The 16,037-nt window shown below is 62.6% G+C and overlaps 4 protein-coding genes across 4 annotated transcripts; 2 read left to right on the top strand and 2 right to left on the bottom strand.

The window, feature by feature from the left end:
• Positions 1-111: 111 nt before the first annotated feature.
• Positions 112-9,671, top strand: ACA1_175520 (KID repeat-containing protein; the record flags this gene model as incomplete). Its single annotated transcript, XM_004356724.1, has 11 exons — positions 112-240; positions 348-453; positions 532-612; positions 684-811; positions 935-1,035; positions 1,117-2,500; positions 2,562-2,621; positions 2,720-7,579; positions 7,659-7,709; positions 7,834-9,447; positions 9,546-9,671. 11 exons carry the CDS (start codon positions 112-114, stop codon positions 9,669-9,671), a joined length of 8,640 nt encoding a protein of 2,879 aa, XP_004356777.1.
• A 135-nt stretch (positions 9,672-9,806) lies between these two features.
• On the bottom strand, positions 9,807-12,037 carry ACA1_175510 (xylose isomerase; the record flags this gene model as incomplete). Its single annotated transcript, XM_004356723.1, has 10 exons — positions 9,807-10,042; positions 10,136-10,354; positions 10,446-10,518; positions 10,617-10,690; positions 10,780-10,837; positions 10,925-11,100; positions 11,186-11,274; positions 11,364-11,543; positions 11,635-11,797; positions 11,992-12,037. The coding sequence occupies 10 exons, from the start codon at positions 12,035-12,037 to the stop codon at positions 9,807-9,809; spliced, it is 1,314 nt and encodes a 437-aa protein (XP_004356776.1).
• Positions 12,038-12,193: 156 nt separating this feature from the next.
• On the bottom strand, positions 12,194-13,166 carry ACA1_175500 (uncharacterized protein; the record flags this gene model as incomplete). The annotated part of the gene is made up of 2 exons (XM_004356722.1): positions 12,194-12,821; positions 13,039-13,166. 2 exons carry the CDS (start codon positions 13,164-13,166, stop codon positions 12,194-12,196), a joined length of 756 nt encoding a protein of 251 aa, XP_004356775.1.
• A 151-nt stretch (positions 13,167-13,317) lies between these two features.
• ACA1_175490 (variant sh3 domain containing protein) lies at positions 13,318-15,975 on the top strand (the record flags this gene model as incomplete). Its single annotated transcript, XM_004356721.1, has 5 exons — positions 13,318-13,771; positions 14,107-14,354; positions 14,434-14,502; positions 14,598-14,957; positions 15,040-15,975. 5 exons carry the CDS (start codon positions 13,318-13,320, stop codon positions 15,973-15,975), a joined length of 2,067 nt encoding a protein of 688 aa, XP_004356774.1.
• Positions 15,976-16,037: the final 62 nt, after the last annotated feature.

Raw genomic sequence — 16,037 nt, 5'->3', positions numbered from 1 at the left:
AGTCGCAGAACGCGTGCAAACTTTGTAGTAGCCGACACATCTCGACGGGAGGCACACTGGGCATTGGCCTCTCCTAAATCGATTTTGTAGTGCGTGGACGGGAGGAGAGAGATGGACAAACGTACCGGCCTCTCGTCATCGGCGTCCAGCCTTTCGTCTGTGGACGGCAGACGTGCGGGCCTCTCTTCCTCCGCGGCAGAAGAGGGCCGACGGTCCTCCGTCTCCCGTGGAATCCCTGCAGTACTGATTTTCCTTCAATCTCATCCCTCAACCCCTGATTTCTTGATTTCTCATTTAATTGATTTTTAGCATTAATTACAATTAATTGTCTTCTCGCATGCGTGCAGCTGGAGGGGTGGCTGCACAAGAAGGGCGAGAAGGGCCTGATGAAAAGCTACAAGCGACGGTGGTTCCAGCAGCGCGGCAACAAGCTCTACTACTTCACCAACAAGGGTATGCTCTATCTATCAAGGACTTTTCTACACGCTCGCGCTTGGGAGGGTCATGGTGCCTGATCGCTCAGCTGCACAGGCGACAAGGACGCCCTTGGCTTCATCGACTGCAGCGAGGTGACAGTCGTGAGGCGCAATGATGATGCCACCGTGCCCATTGGTACTATCCACCAACCATCGAAGTCAGCGACTCTTGTCTTTGCTCACGACCAACGGCACACACACCAAAAGCTCGAAAGAGGGATTCGCTCCTGCTCGCCTCGTCGACGCCCACCCCGCAGGGCTTCTCGTTCGAGATCATCACGCCCAAGAGAATCTACGATCTGGCCGCCACCTCCAATGAGGAAACAACCTACTGGGTGCGTATCTCGCCCATCAGGAGTCGTTGCTGTTGTTTGCCTGCTTGGCTCTTTACACGAACAAGTGTCAACTCAATTCAACTGATGACAACTTACTATTTATAACAATGCCGGTTCGCTCAGGTTGACGGACTCAACCTCTACCTCAAGATCGAAGAGGAAAAGGCTATGGCTCTGGAACGAATCGACGCGCGAGACGAGGAGCTGGACAGCCTTAGGCAAAGGTACATGCATTCCATCTACATTCCAATCAACGCAATTAGGCCTAACACAATTGACACTGATTTGCTCACTACTGTCTCTAGGGCGTCTCTGCAACAGGCGCAGTGGCAGCAGGCGCAGGCCGCGATGCAGAAGGAGGTGATGGAGCTCAAGCAGCGCCTGAAGGAGAAGGAAGACGAGGTGGCCGACCTCCGCAAGCAGAGCGCTCCCCGCGCCGGTTGGGCCATGGGCCGACGAGTGCAGAGCCAGGGACCGCCCAAGGCCAAGGCGGCCCAGGACGACGGTAAGGAAAAGAAAGAAAAGGAGGCGAGCGAACACGAACACGAAGACGGTGGTGCGGCGGCGGAAGCGGCGAAAAAGAGCGAAGCCGAGCAGCCGGCCGCGGAGGAAAACGACGAACGAGCAGGAGGAAAGAGCGAAGGCGAGTCAGTGGACAGGTCCGAAGGCGCAGAGAAGGAGCGCGAAGGCGCCCAGCGTTCAGAGGGAGAAGGCAGCGCAGAAACGGCGCAACCGGAGCCGGAGCCAGAGTCGAAATCGTCAAGTGAAGTAGACGAGGAGGCTGCGCCAACGAAAGTCGAAGAAGAGCAAAAGGAACCTGAAGCAACGGACGTTGATGATAAGAGTGTGGCAGACAAGGAAGCCGAGCGGGAGGAGGCGGCAGCGGCTCGCGAGGCTCTGATGAGGGAGGTCGAAGAGAAGCAGCGCGAGATAGATGCTCTTCAACAGAGCCTCCAACAGCGATCGGAGGAGCTGGAGAGTTGGAAGCGCGAAGACGAGGCCACGAAGAATGCTCTGCTGGCAGCGCAGGCGGCCGCGCAGGAGAGCGAAGCCGAGGCCCAGCGTCTGCGCGCGACCATGGAAGAAGAACGAAAAGCGGTGGAGAGCGAAGCGACCAGGGCGAGCGAAGAGGCCGAAGCGCGAAACAGAGCCGAAGCCGAGGAGCGCGAGCGGCAGTGGCAAGCGGCGGTCGAGCAGGAGGCCGCCACGCTGCAGCTCACCAACACGCTCAAGCAATCGCTGGAGGACCTGCAAGCCGAGCTCGAGCGCAGGAAGGAAGACGAGGAGGTGCAGCAAAGCGAGGCTGAGGAGCGCAACGCCGCGCTGGATGCCGCCCGGCAAGCGCTCGCCAAGACCCGCGAAGAGTTGGAGTGCGCGAGAACGGAGCTGGAGCAGAGGTCGGCCAAGCTGGCAGCGACCAAGGCCAAGAGGCGAGCGACGACCGAGCAGAGCCAGCGCGAGGTGGCGCAGCTCAAGCAGGAGGCCGCGCGCGGGCTTGAGGAGCACACGAAGCGGAAGGACGCCGAGGTGGCCGATCTCTCCCTTCAGCTCCAGAGCGCCGAGGAGAAGGCCAAGGGGCTATCGCAGGACCTGCTGGCGGCGAACATGCGCGCCGACTCGGCCGAGCGCAAGGTGTCGGCCCTGGAGGTCGACGTGGGCGCCCAGCAGGACGAGATCCGTCAGCTCAAGGTAAGTTTCATGTGTTAGGCCGCTGCTTAATCGTTCACCTCACGGAAGCTGTGATCATCAGGATGACGCTCGGAAGATCAAGGACGAAGCACAAATTGCCCACGCGTCGCTCACATCTCAGGTACACAATGGACACGACCAACGACACGACACGACACGACACGCAACACGACACGACCCAATGGCACGACACCGTTAACAATGCCGAACCGCCAATAGACCCAGGTCAAACTGCAGCAGCTGCGGGAGGAGCTCTCGGGCCAAGTGGCCGAGAAGAGCAGAGACGTGGAGCAGCTCAGGCAGGAGAAGGAGGACCTCGAGGCCCAGCTGGCCGAGAAGGCCAAGACCGTGCAGGAGCTGATGCTCTCCGTGCGCAAGAAGCAGGAAGCCGAAGAGGCCCTGCGATCGTCGGTCGAGGGCAAGGAGGCCGAGGTGGCCCAGGCCCAGGCGCGCATCGACCACCTGCGGGCCCAGGCCCAGGCGGTCGAAGCCCAGCGCGAGTCGACACAAAAGGAGACCGAGGCGGCGCTGGTCGAGAGGCAGCAGAAGATCGACGCGCTGGAGCAGGCCGTGCAGCAGCTGCTGCAGGAGGCGGAGGCGGCGCGCGGGCAGCTGTCGGCGAAGGACGCCGAGCTGGAGCGTAAGACCGAGGAGCTGGCCCAGACGGCGCAAGCCCAGGCGAGCGAATCGGGCCAACTGCGCGCCGAGCTCGATGCCATCCAAGCAGAGCTGCAGGCCCACTCGCAGTCCGTGGCCCTGGTTGCCCAGCAGCTCGAGGCGAGCGAGAGCGAGGTGCGGCGGCTCAAGGACCAGAGCGAGAATGAGCGCCGGGCCGGCCAGGAGGCCGAGGCGCTGCTTCAGAGCCAACTCGACGCGGTGCGTGCGGAGGTCGATCAGGCCAAGTCGGCCCTCGACGAAAGGGAAAGCGAGCGCGAGCGGCTGACCGCAGTCCAAACGGCGCTGGCGCAGGAGCTGGCCGAGGCAAAACGCGAGGGCGAGAGCCTGCGCGCCGAGGTGGCCGCCAAGCAGTCGGAAGTGGCGTCGCTGCAGGCGCTCGCCCAGGAGAAGGACCAGCGCATCGATTCCCTCGAGGAGGCGCTCGACCAGCGCAGCCACGAGGTGACGGCGGCCAACAAGGCGCTCGAGGCCGCGCGTGAGGAGAGCGAAGAGACGGCCAAGCGGGCCGACGGCGAGCTTCACGCCAAGGCCCACGAAATCGAATCGCTCAAGGAAAGGATCGAGCGCCAGGCACAGGAGATCGAGAGCGTAACCTGTGACCGCGATGGGTTGACCCAGGCCAAGGCCAGTGTCGAAGCGGAGCTGACGATCGTACGAGCTGGGCTTGAGGCTCAGGTCGCCGAGCTCAAGCGCGAGGTGGAGGCAAAGGCTGCAGCGGCCGAGGCCGCGCGACAGGAGCCCGAGGCGCGGTTGGCTGCCGCGAAGCGGCGCATCGACGAACTGGAGCAGGCCGGCCAGCGGCTCGCGCAGGAATTTGAAGTGGCGCGAGAGAAGCTGGCGGCGAAGGACGCCGAAATGGGTCGACAGTCAGCAGAGCTCGCACAGCTCAAGGAGGAGAGCAAGAAGGAGCTCCAGGCGCTGGTTGCCGCCGGCCAGCAGGTCGAGGAGCGCCACAAGGCCGAGATCCAGCTGGTCAAGTCGGCCCTGGACGAGGCCGAGGCCGAGCGCAAGCGGCTCATTGAGGTGCAGGCCAAGCAAGACGGCGAGGCGGCGGCGCTCACGCAGCAGCTGGCCGAGCGCAAGCGCGAGAACGAGGGCCTGCGCGCGGACGTGGCGGAGAAGGGCGAGAAGCTCGAGTCTCTGGAAGGGCTCGCGCAGGAGAAGGACCAGCGCATTGAATCCCTTAAGGTGGCGCTCGACCGGCGCGGCCAGGAAGTGGTTGCTGCCCAGGGCTCGATCGCCAAGCTGACGGCGGAGCTCGAGCGGCAGGCCACTGAGATCCAGCGGGTGACTGGCGACCGCGATGGGCTGGCCCAGGCCAAGGCTGGCGTCGAATCGGAGCTGGCGAGCGCCAAGGGCCGACTGCAGACGCTTGGAGACCAGCTCGAGGAGCTTCAGCGCGAGGTCGAGGCCAGGACCTCGGCGGCGGCAGCCCTGCAAGCAGCGGTCGAGGGCAAGGAGGCCGAGGTGGCCCAGGCCCAGGCGCGCATCGACCACCTGCAGGCCCAGGCCCAGGCGGTCGAAGCCCAGCGCGAGTCGACACAAAAGGAGACCGAGGCGGCGCTGGTCGAGAGGCAGCAGAAGATCGACGCGCTGGAGCAGGCCGTGCAGCAGCTGCTGCAGGAGGCGGAGGCGGCGCGCGGGCAGCTGTCGGCGAAGGACGCCGAGCTGGAGCGCAAGATCGAGGAGCTCGCTCAGGCCGCCCGAGAGCTCCAGGCTAAGACAGGCGACGCCGAGCAGCTGCGCATCGAAAGCGAAGCAGTTCAGGCAAAACTGCGGGAGAGCGAGAGCGAGCGCGAGCGACTGACCCAGTCACAGACCCAAAAGGAAGGCGAGGCAGCGGCGCTCGCGCAGGGGCTGGCCGAGGCGAAGCGCGAGGTGGCCGCCAAGGAATCCGAAGTGGCGTCGCTGCAGGCGCTCACGCAGGAGAAGGACCAGCGTGTGGACTCGCTCAAGGAGGCGCTCGACCAGCGCAGCCACGAGGTGGCCGCCGCGAACAAGGCCATCGCAGAGCTGACCGAGGAGAGCCAGCGCCAGGCGCAGCGGATCGAGAGCGTCACCAGCAGCCGCGACGAACTGGCCCAGGCCAAGGCCGACGTCGAATCGGAGCTGACCACCGCGCGCGGTGAACACCGGGCTCAGGTCGCCGAGCTCCAGCGCGAGGCGGAGACCAAGGCCGTTGCGGCCAGGGCCACCTTGGAGGAGGCCGAGTCGCGGCTGGTCGCGGCGCAGGGCGAGCTGGCGAGCGTGAGAAGCGCGAAGGAGGATGAGGCTCGCGAACTGCGCCACCAGCTCGAGCTCAAGCAAGCCGAGATGGAGAGCAAGGCGGGCGAGGTGGCGGCGCTCGCGCAGGAGCTGACCGAGGCGAAGCACGAGAGCGAGGCCCTGCGCGCCGAGGTGTTGGCTAAGCAGTCGGAAGTGGCGTCGCTGCAGGCGCTCGCGCAGGAGAAGGACCAGCGCGTAGACTCGCTCAAGGAGGCGCTCGACCAGCGCGGCCAGGAGGTGGCGGCGGCCAACAATACCATCGCAGAGCTGACCGAGGAGAGCCAGCGCCAGGCGCAGCGGATCGAGAGCGTCACCAGAAGCCGCGACGAACTGGCCCAGGCCAAGGCCAGCGTCGAATTGGAGCTGACCATAGCGCAAGCCGAGGCGGAGGCCAAGGCGCAGGAGCTGACCGACGCGAAGGGCGAGGGCGAGGGCCTGCGCGCGGAGCTGGCCGCCAAGGAATCCCAAGCCGACACGCTCCGAGGGGTCGTGCAGGAGAAGAACCAACGCATCGACTCGCTCGAGGAGGCGCTCGATCAGCGTGGGCAGGAGGTGGCCACCGCCAAGGCCACGATGGCAGAGCTAACCGAGGCCAAGGCCGGCATCGAGTCAGAGCTGACCACCGCGCGCGGTGACCTCCAGGCGCTCGAGGCCCAACTCGCCGAGCTCCAGCGCGAGGCGGAGGCCAAGGCCGTCGCGACCAGGGCCACCCTGGAGGCGGCCGAGTCCCGATCTGCTGCAGCCCAGGACGAGCTGGCGACGGTGCGGCGCGAGAAGGAGGTTGAGGCCGGCGAGCTGCGCCGTCAGCTCGAGCTCAAGCAAGCCGAGATGGAGACCAAGGCGGCCGAGGCGGCGGCGCTCGCGCAGGAGCTGGCCGAGGCAAAGCGCGAGGGCGAGAGCCTGCGCGCCGAGGTGGCCGCCAAGCAGTCGGAAGTGGCGTCGCTGCAGGCGCTCGCCCAGGAGAAGGACCAGCGCGTGGACTCACTCAAGGAAGCACTCGACCAGCGCAGTCACGAGGTGGCGGCGGCCAACAAGGCGCTCGAGGCCACGCGCGAGGAGAGCGAAGAGGCGGCCAAGCGGGCCGACGGCGAGCTCCACGCCAAGGCCCACGAAATCGAATCGCTCCAGCGCGATATCAGGAGCGTCACGGGCGACCGCGAGGGGCTCGCGCAGGCCAAGGCCACCATTGCGTCGGAGCTGGCCACAACCACGGAAGACCGCGACCGACTGGCCCGGGCCAAGGCCCACGCCGAGTCGGAGCTGGCACGCGCTCGCGATGAGCTGCAGGCGCTGCAGCATCAGGCCGAGCACAAGCAGGCCGAGCTGGATGCCCTGACGCTGCACCACGCCGAAGAGCTCGGCCAGGCGCGGCAGCAGCTGGAGAGCAAGGCGCAGGCGCTGCAGGCCGATCTCGAGCGACTAAAGAGCGAAAGCGAAGTCAAGATCGAAGCGGCAAAGGACGAGCTCGAGCAGCTTAAGAAGGCGCACCGCGAGGTCGAGGCCAAGTCGAAGGAATTTGAGGCATTTGCACAGAAGGCCGAGGCTCGGGCGTCGGAGCTGGCGACCGTGCACGAGCGCGAGGTTGCGCAGCTCCGGGCCAACGCTGAGCGCGCGCAGGCCGCGCACGAATCGGCGGTGAGCGAGCTCAGGGCTAAGCTCGACGAGGCGCTCAGATCGGGACAGGCGACGGCCGCCGAGCTGCGCAGCGCCGCGCAGGTGAGCCGCGCGCAGCTTGAGACGACCCAGCAGGCGCTGGCCGAGGCCGAGGCCGCGCGGACCAACGCGCTGGCGGCGTGGCAGAGCGAGAAGGAGACGATGGCCCGCGCGGCCGACGACGCGCGGCGCGTGCTGAGCGAGGCCCAGGCCTCCACACAGCGGCTCGAGCAGGAGCAGACGAGCGCCAAGGCGGAGCTGGCGGCGTCCCAGGCCGCGAGGGAGGAGACTGCGGCGCAGCTCAAGCAGAGCCGGCGCGAGGTGGAGCGGCTCGAGACGGCCGCGCGCGAGCTCGAGGAGCACAAGAGGTTCAAGGAGGCCGAGCTGGCCGACCTCACCCTGCGCTTCGAGGCCGCCGAACGCAAGGCCAACGCAGCCAACGCCGAACTCGCTTCCCGGGCAGAAGAGTTGGCCCAGCTCAAGGTACGCGTTTGTTTTCGCTTTCGCTTTCGTTTTCACCTCCCCCCCCGGTCTTCTCTCTTTGGTCTCACGCTCGCTGCAGGACAACCTGGGCAAGTCCAAGGAGGAGGCCCAGGCAGCCGCGCTCGCTCTCGTCGCCCAGGCACGCCCCTGTTTCACCTCAATTTCTTTTTATAATTAATTCTTTATTATTATGATTAATTCTGTATTTATTGTTCTTTTAAATATTAATTTTTGATCGACAATTGCAACTGCAGAGCCAGGAGAAGGTGCAGGCGATGAGGGACGAGCTGCGGGCCCAGGAGGAGGAGCTGCACAAGAAGGAGCAGGCGGTCAACCAGCACCAGATGGACCTCCTGCTCAAGGACGACGCCCTGTCGGCCGCGCAGGGCCAGGCCGAGGACCTGAAGCGGCAGCTGCTCGCCGTCGAGCAGAAGGCGAAGCAGGTCAAGGAGCGCGAGGCCACCGCCAGGGCCGCGATCGAGGAGAAGGAGGCCCTGCTGCTCGGCGCGATCAACGAAGTCGACGCCCTCAAGGCCAAGCTGCAGCAGCAGAAGGCCGCGGCCGCCGCCGACGCCGAATCTACGCAGTGGCTGCGGGCCGAGCTCGCCCAGGCCAAGGAATCCGAAGCGCGCGCGGTCCAGGAGCTGGCGCGGGTCGCCGCCGAGCTCGACGCGATCCAGCGCGACCGTCCGGTGGCGGCGGCCGAGCGGCTTAGCGACGACCCGCAGCGCGTCGAGGGGGAGCTCGAGGCCGAGAAGGAGGAGAAGGCCCACGTCGCGGAGGTGAGGCGGCGCGGCCGCAGGGCGACGGTGAGCAACCCGGTCATGCTGGACGCCCACCTTAAAGCCGGCGACACCGCAGCGGCGGCGGCGGCGGCGGCTGAGACGAGCCCGCGGCGAGCGGCGAGCGATGCGAGGAATGCGGCGGCGGCCGAGGAGATGCGGGCGCTGAAGCGGAGCGTGCTGGAGCTGATGGAGGAGAAGCAGCGGCTCACGCAGGAGGTCGAGGCCAAGCTGCGCGAGGCCACCGAGAGGAGTCGAGCGGAGGAGCAGCTCCACGCCGAGGAGAGCGCGCGGGTGGTCGTCGCGGCGGCGGCGGCAGAGCAGGAGGCAGCGGCCGCTGCGCTGACCGGCGGCACTGACGACAGCTCGCGCGAGCGCATCCAGCAGCTCGAGGAGATGATCGAGATGATGGAGATGATGAAGAGCGTGTCGCACGAGGAGGAGATGCTCGGGCGCGACCGCAAGATCAGCGAGCACGAGGAGCAGATCGCCTACCTACGGCGCAAGGTCGACGCGTCGGTCAAGGAGAAGGAGGAGCTGGTCATGGCCCTCAACAACACCCGCATCACGGTCAAGGAGCTCGAGCGACAGCTCCGCGGCGATGACGGCGACGACATTGACGACATTGACGGCGACAGTGTCGACACCGCCAACAAGAAGGGCAAGGAGAAGGTGCCGCTGGTGGGCACGCCGCTGCGACGCCGGCGTCGGTGGGAGCGGTGGGCGCGCGAGAAGGCCGAGGCGGAGGCGGAGGCGGAGGTGGACGAAAGCGAACTGAAGAAGGAGGTGCGGCTGCTGTTCAATCAGCTCAAGGAGACGGAGGCCGAGGTGCGCGACAACGAGGCCAAGCTGGCAGCGGTCGTGGCCGAGCTCGAAGCCATGCGCGCCCGCGTGGAGAGCGCCGAGCGGCGCGAGCGGATGCGGGCCGAGGAGGAAGACGACGATCAGATCCTGGAGCACGAACTGGAGAGGGAGGAGAAGATGCGGCGCGAGGCCGAGATCCGACGACTCCACACCGAGCTCGAGGACGTGCGACGCGAACTGTTCTTCTCCACCGCCGTCGCCATCAAACTCAACCTCTCGCAGGTACACCCCTGTGTCGTGTGTCGTGTGTCGTGTGTCGTGTAGTGCCAACTAATACTGAAATCATGAATGTGGTGCAGAGCGGGCGTCAGTGCACGCAGAACGTGGCGGCGCTGTACGAGCAGTCCCTGCGCGATCGAATCGATCACCGTAACTGGAACGCCTGGATTCACGCCCAGCTCACTGCCGCCACACCACCCGTCCCGCGCGCCACCACCCGACGATGACCACCACGCGGGGTGCCTCATACTGTAAAACGGAACTTTTGTACTACTTTTTTACTTTTGATCAGCCTCGACGAGACGAACTTCGTTCATGAAGCAAAGAGGTAGAAGCTCTCTGAAAGGTCGCGTTCCTCCTCTTCAGACGTAGCGGTTGAGGAGCATCTCATACTTCTCCTGCTTGGCCGAGACCTGCTTGGGCTCGCCGGCCTGCAGCGCGAACTGCTCCAACTCGGCAAAGGTCACCTGGCCGCTGACGATCTTCTGGCCCAGCTCGCCCTTCCACGAGGCGTAGCGCTCGTCCCTCCACGCCTGGAACGTGCCCTCCTCCTCGAGCCTGGCCGCAGCCAGCAAGCCGCGAGCGAACGTGTCCATGCCTGTGTCAAAGTTAGTTGCGTGTCGTGTCGTGTCGTGTCGTGTGTCGTGTGTCATGTCGTGTGTTATGGGATTGAGAAGGTTGCAGGGGGTACCAGCAATGTGGCCGATGAAGAGGTCCTCGAGGTCGCTCGACTCACGCCTGAGCTTGGCGTCAAAGTTGAGGCCGCCGGGCTGGAGGCCGCCCTGCCTGAGCACCACCTGCATGGCCAAGGTGGTCTGCTTGACGTCCATGTTGAACTGGTCCGTATCCCAGCCGAGCAGCGGGTCGCCAGTGTTGGCGTCGATGCTGCCCAGGAAGCCGTACGCCGACGCTGCATGATGTGTGTGTTCACGTTACAAAGTTAGCCAAGCACACCACCATCTCGAGACACCACAGACTTCGAAGAAGAGACGAGGACGAACCGTAGGTGAGCTCGTGCTCGAAGGTGTGGCCGGCAAGGGTGCAGTGGTTGGCTTCGATGTTCACCTTGTAGTCCTACATTGATTTGAACGAGAGTTCAGCGTTTGTTCGAATGCCAACGAGACCAGCGCAGTGTAGCTAAGAGTTGTAGCGTCATAGCGGGTCCCGTATACCTTGTCGAGGTTGTAGCTCTTGAGGAACGCCACCACGGCAGCCGTGTCAAAGTCGTACTGGTGCTTCGTGGGCTCTGAAGAGCGAGCGCAAGAGGGATTGACGAGGAGGCATGAGAAAAGACTCTAGAGACGAGCGGGAAAGAAGACCGCGGGGGGGGGGCACCCCTGGGCTTGGGCTCGATGAGCAGCTGGCCCTGGAAGCCGATCTGCTTCTTGTAGTCCTGTGGCGGCCAAGGAGGTGCAAACTGATCAGCACACGGCTCCGGGCCACACCACGTAGTGATGCTGGTTTAACAATGTGTGCGTACCGCAGCGAGCTGAAGGAAGCGAGCAAAGTGGTCGAGCTCGCCCTTCAAGTCGGTGTTGAGCAGGGTCTGGTAGCCCTCCCTGCCGCCCCAGAACACGTAGTTCTCGGCACCGAGCTCCTTGGAGATGTCCATGCACTTCTTGACCTGAGCCGCAGCGTAGGCGAACACGTGCGTGTCTATAGTGTACACATACACACGACGGCGAGTACGCTCAGCGTCAAGGTGGTGCACGCTGTTGCCATGGCTGAGTGGCGGTCGTACCAGGGTTGGTCGAGGCGCCGTTCATGTAGCGCGGGTTGGAGAACAGGTTGGCAGTGCCCCACAGCAGCTTGATGCCAGTCTCCTGCATCCTACGTGGGAGAATGGCCGAGAAAAAGAGATTGGGGGGGGGGATGAGCCAAACCCAGAGGGCACAGAGTGCTGGCTGACTACTACGCACCTCTTCTTGATGTGAGCGGCGACGGTCTCGAGGTTCTTGTTGGTCTCCTCGAGCGTGGCTCCCTCGGGCGCGATGTCCCTGTCGTGGAAGCAGAAGTACTCCACCCCGAGCTTCTGGAGGAACTCGAAGTTGACGTCGACCAGCTTGAGGTAGGACTCGAGCGAGTTGGTGCCATCGTCCCTTTTGGTGCGTGGCCAGGCAAGGCGCATGAGCCCAGCTTCGCACGTAGACGAGTCTATACAGAGGAAGAAGAAGGGGAGGAGGGGGGTACCAGGGACGGCAGTAGGTGCCGGGGCCGAACATGTCGGCGCCCGTGCCGCGCCAGGTGTGCCAGTAGCACACGCTGAAGCGAAGCCAGTCCTTCATGGGGCGACCGGCCACCACCTGGTCGGGGCGGTAGTACTTGAACGCGAGGGGGTTCACAGACTCGGGTCCTGTAGAAGCAATGAGTCAGAAGAAGCATAATCAACCAAAATCAAAACGAATTTCGTGAATGATGAAAAGCTTGGGCCAGCTGCAAGCAAGTAAGATTGAGCTGAGCGCCCAAACGAGCTGTCTCGCTTGAAGAACAACAGGGTGCTCTCATCGTGAGGATGCTAGTCCAAGATGTGGTGAAGGTGAAGTGTACCCTCGAAAGGAATCTTGGAGATGCCCTTGAAATACTCAGTCGCCATGTTCAGTGCAGGGGAGATGGGATCAATCGATCTTCTTCGCTTGCGCAATACAATCAACACCAACCCTGTGAGGAGTCACCGCGGTCCAAGACTTTGGTCAATTTCCTTTTCGCGACCACAAGAATTTGCGGCATTTATTTTTTTAATTCTTTTTTATCATGCGCCATCGGCGGATGATGAAGAAGACGACGAAAGAGAGGCGTGGGGAAACGTTGAAGAGCCGACGATGGTGTGCGGGAAGGTACTCGCTTCTCCCCCGCCCACCGTTGTTAGGGCCAGTCGCCTTCGGGCGCTGTGACCGGCTCGTCGTCGCTGGCGAGGCGGCCGAGGTGAAGACGACGTTGCGGTTGATGAGGGGAAGAAGACGCTGGGCGCGGGAGAGGAAAGTGGAAGAAGAGGCGACGGCAGCTGCCAAAGCGAGAAGGCGGTGCTGGCGGCGTTGATGGGTGCGACGTCGGATGTGCGTCGCTCGTTGGCCTCCTCCTCTCGCTCATCATCTTCGGTGATCATGCTCGAATGCAGCTCGGTGGAAGGAAAGAACGAAGAGAGCGACGAAGTGGAAGAAGGAGAGGTGGATGAACGAAGTGGATGGAGGCAGGAGTCGAGAGGCGAAGTGAAGGAGTAGTCCGGCAAAGTCGAGGATGAGGAGGAGACAGGGAGGGTGAATGCTGGTGCTGATGAGGAAGAGGAAGGAGAGAACGGAGAAGAAGCGTAGTAGTCATCGTGACAGAGGAGGGACAGCTTGCAGCGAGGCACCAGGCCAGTCCTACCATCATTGATGCTCCTGCAGCGCGCCCATCCTGTTGGGAACTCTGCCAACACCTCCACCTCTGTAAAGGCCAACAGAACAAGGTAGATGGGTGAGGTTGTGAACGGATGCCCAAAAGAAGGGATTCTAATCGATTGTGCTGCAGGTCAAAAAGAATGGAGAGAGAATGAATGGAGCGGGGGTGGTTTCACCTTCATGCCTTTCGAGGCTCAGCTGGGCACGGTGCGAAGACCGAAACGATTCAGTAGCGATGGCCACCTTTGCTGGTCGCTTCCTCTTGTTGGGAGATGAAGCGAACGAGGCAGTTGGGGCCGAAAACGAGGACCCTGGCGTCGCATCATTAATCACCATTGAGTCCATCTCTTCTCCTTCCACCGTCGCGGGCAGCTCGTCTGCCGACCCCATACCCCACGCAGATGCATCGTCGCCTTCCATCTCTTGGCTTTCGCTTCCTTTCCGCTTTGCTTTTTCTTGTGAACTGGAGAATTGAAAATTCTGTTCTGACGCAGAGATGCAACAGAAGAAGGATGGCATGTTCTTCAATGCCTTCGAGGGCCTGGAATCGGTGGACCCCAACGCGCCACCGAGGAGGGGGCACCACAGGGACAAGAAGAAAGCCAAGCCGTTAAGCGATGTCGAGCGGCAGCAGAGTTTTCTGGAGGGTTTGGTGATTGTGGGCTACGAATCGAACCTGTTTCGCAATGACAGGCTCTCGGAATCGATCGAACGCGGCGAGCACTTCATCCCCTGGATGGGCAAGGAGGATCTTATGATTGATCGTTACGATGCGCGTGCCCTGCTGACCGATCTCAAGCTCTTCGATCGCCAGGCTGGCCGATGGGACGCGCTGCCGCGAACGCGCAAGCCCAGCGATCCCAAGTACGAGAGGGAGCTCAAGCTCAACAAGAAGCTGGACAAGGAGCGCTACTGGGACATGGTCCTGCACGGGGAGGACATCTACAAAGGTATAATCGTCAGCCCTCACTTTACCCCCTGCGAACGTTTGCCAACTCTAACCAAACCCGATGCCTCGCACATGCCTTTGTGCACACTCCAGCATTCCCACATCATTACGCTTCTACCTCGAAAAGATGAGGAGTAGTGTGTGCGCCTCACTTACTTACTTCTTGTGCATCACGTCATGAAGAAGTAAGTAGGCACACTCCACTCACGTGACCCAGGCGGAGGCTGATCACAATCAGCGCACCGCCACAGTCCAACCGGCTCAGGCCACATTCATGACTATAACTGATTACTCACAACACACACACACACACACACACACCATACACCAATATAGAGGAAGAGCGAAAGCGGCAGAAGATGCAGCAGGACACGCGGGCCACGTACAGTCTGGTGGGGCTTGACTACGGCGAGATCACGCAACACGAAGACGAAGAAGAGAAGCAGAAGCGCGAGGAGGCCGCGCGCAAGAAGGAGCTCGAAGAGGCCGAGGCCAAGCGCAAGCAGGAAGAGGAAGAGGCCAAGAAGCGCGAGGAGGAAGAGAAATACTGCGCTCCGCACCCCGTGCCCGAAGGCATGATCGCGGTACGTCCAAACTACAACTCTTGTTTGTCTTAAGACGCCTGTCAGGCTGACTGATGCTTGAATCGGTGCGCGAGTGCAGCCTGCGCTGAAGAAGATGGGAGTGATCATCGAGAAGACTGCCGGCTTTTTGTTCCGCCAGGGACCCGAGGTACAACACACGTGCGACATGTGGTGGCGACCTATGATGGCGCGTGAAACACATGTGTTCCTCACTTGACTATTAATTATTCATCGTCGATGCAGGCAGTCAATACGTTGAAGAAGCAGCAAAAGGACAATCCGATGTTCCTGTTCCTCGTGGAGGGCCATCCGCTCAATTCCTACCTCAAGTTCCTGATCAGCAAGCTGGAGGAGGCCAAGAAGCGCGAGGAGGAAGAGAAGGAAAAGGCCAACGAGTTTGCTCTCAGTCTCGTGTCTGAGTACAACGACGAGGAAGAGCCCTTCAAGACCGAGGAAAGCACTGGTGGCCAGGAAACTGATACCGCCGAGGCCGTGGTCGCGGACGAAAGGCCAACTGACAACGCTCCTTCTCTCGAGCCGAAGCAGTCGTACGTCGCCATGTTCGACTTTACGCCAGAGAAGGATGGAGAGATGAGCATGAAGGTTCACCTCCCCCCCACCCATGTGCCGCTCCGCCTGTGCGTCTGTGGCTCACTCGAAAGGGCGCTGATCGTGTTCCGCATAGGTGGGCGAAGTGCTGGTGGGTCGTGAAACGGTCGACGGGTGGCTGGAGGTCGAGCGGGAGGGCCAAGTCGGCTACGTGCCGCGCGGATGGGTCAAGCTGGTCGACGAACAACCCCCCTGCCCCGCCAGCAGCCAAGGCACGGACGCCTCCGTTGCGACGCAAGACAAAGACGAAGGCGAAGACGAGCAAGCCAAAGCAGCTGCCGCGGCAGCGAAGAGGAAGCGCATGATGCGAGCCAAGCTGCTGGCACAGCTCATCTCCACCGGCAAGGAGCACGTCGTGCAGGAGCTCTCCGCCAGTAGCACCGCCGCCACCGATACGTCCACCTCCACCAGCAAGGAGAGGGAGAAGCAGGACAAGGCCGACGAGAGCAGGCGGAAAGCGCAGGAGGAGCGCGAGCGCGAGGAGAGAAGGAGGAGAAGAGAAGCCGAGGAACGAGAAGACGAAAGGCGACGGAGGAAGCGGAGGCGAAGCCGAAGCCGAAGCCGAAGCCGCAGTCGAAGCCCGAGAGGCGAGCGTGACGGGCGGCGAGAACGGAGCGGCAGCAGGGAGAGGGCCACGTCTTCAGGCGGTGCCCACACTCGCAGGAGTAGTAGACGGAGCGAGAGTCGAGAGAGGCGGCGCAGAGAGGGAGGAAGAAGGCGCAGGGACTCATCTTCGTCATCTTCATCAAGGAGCCCGCACCGGCGGCCCAGGCGGAGCGAAAGTGAAAGCGAAGAGGAACGGAAGCTTCGAAGAAAAGAGAAAGGACGAAAGCGAGGAAGGAAGAGCGAACAACGTGACGACGATGTGAAGGCCAAGCAGCAGCGGGTACGCGATCGGACAGCGGACCAACAGCAGATCCACGAGAAGAAGCCACACCGAGCCATCGCTGGAGATGAGGCAGAAGAAGAAGGCGGCCTGACCACCCTCCTGCAAAGTTATGGAACCCAATAATAATAAGCATTAAGTTTGGACAGCACACAACCTCACGAGTAGCACGACACACGACACAGCAC

This window comes from Acanthamoeba castellanii (genome assembly GCF_000313135.1).
Source record: "Acanthamoeba castellanii str. Neff unplaced genomic scaffold scf7180000084741, whole genome shotgun sequence".
In the NCBI taxonomy this organism is placed as follows: Eukaryota; Discosea; order Longamoebia; family Acanthamoebidae; genus Acanthamoeba; species Acanthamoeba castellanii.
The sequence above is the reverse complement of the archived record's forward strand: the minus strand, read 5'-3'. Positions and strand labels throughout refer to the sequence as shown.